Here is a 1134-nt window from a genome sequence, read left to right as displayed (position 1 = left end):
GCACCCTCAGCACTGACCCTCCGACAGTGCGGCGCTCCCTCAGTACTGACCCTCCGAAGCTCCCTCAGCACTGACCCTCCGACAGTGCGGCGCTCCCTCAGTACTGACCCTCCGAAGCTCCCTCAGCACTGACCCTCCGACAGTGCGGCACTGTCATCCTGCACTTGCAGCATTAGTTCAGATTATGTGCTGAAGACTCTGGTGTATGGTTTGAACTCATGACTCTGCGTCAGGAACAAGGGCGTTATGCCATCAAACTGTGGCTGGGAGTCACATGGACTGGACAGCATGGATAGGGGAATCCAGATGGACATCAGTTGTGATTTGATCTATTGTTGTGACATATACCTTGGTAGAGTGAAGAGTTGTGTTTTGCATGCAGTACAGGCAGATTCTACCGTATAAAATGCGTAAGGATAATAGAACAGAGCGAAGAATTCAACATTATTGGCTGCAGAGAAAGTGCACAGAGATTTGAGAGGTCAATTAAGAAGTCTAATAACAGCAGGAATGAAGCTGTTCTTGACTCCTGGTTGTGTGAAATTGTGACTGCAATCAGTCCTGCGGCTGAGACTGTTTAAGTGTTGTTTTATTATGTGTTCCAGCTACTGGCTGTCACCTTGGAGAGAGTAGGCTCTGAGATGAGCGAGCAGTGCTCTGTGCTGGAACAGCTACACCAAGCTGGGGAGTGGATTAGCCCCCTGGCCCGACACTGTCTGGCCAGTTTACAGAGAAGGCTGGAGCTGCTGCAAGCTGCAAACTCCACAGTGAACCAGTCGCTGATGGCCAGAGTCAGACAGATCACCCAGTATCATGTAAGGCTCAGTCAGCTGTGCTCTCATCCCTTTGTATTGCTCACATGCTAATTTTGACTCTGTTAAAGTCCTGTACTTTGGCCTTTTTTTCTCCCCTTTTAATCAGGTCACTCCCCCATAAACAATCCAAGGTTTCTTACTGTTTTTAAAGGTTCATCAGTTATTTTATTTTTAAACAATAGCAGATGATGATGAAGGCACTGTGAGGGAGCTAGATTAACTTCAGAAGAGAAACGGTCAGTAACACAGGGCGCTAGGGGAGGAGATGGGTCACTGAGTGACAGTGTGAGGGAGAGGGATTAACATCACGAGAGATACA

General features: G+C 48.2%; 1 protein-coding gene across 1 annotated transcript in view; it reads left to right on the top strand.

The window, feature by feature from the left end:
- Positions 1 to 605: 605 nt before the first annotated feature.
- The window catches only part of LOC125482450 (nesprin-1-like), a gene marked incomplete at both ends in the record, with an annotated part of 4211 nt that continues 3682 nt past the window's right edge, over positions 606 to 1134 (top strand). Inside the window, one exon of the mRNA XM_048594524.1 lies at positions 606 to 815. Coding sequence (XP_048450481.1) covers positions 606 to 815 — 210 coding nt within the window. The remainder of the gene's footprint in view (positions 816 to 1134) is intronic.

The sequence above is a fragment of the Rhincodon typus genome, unplaced genomic scaffold, assembly GCF_021869965.1.
Source record: "Rhincodon typus isolate 14 unplaced genomic scaffold, sRhiTyp1.1 hic_rhity00010487, whole genome shotgun sequence".
NCBI lineage: Eukaryota > Metazoa > Chordata > Chondrichthyes > Orectolobiformes > Rhincodontidae > Rhincodon > Rhincodon typus.
This window is presented reverse-complemented; position numbering and strand designations above follow the sequence as displayed.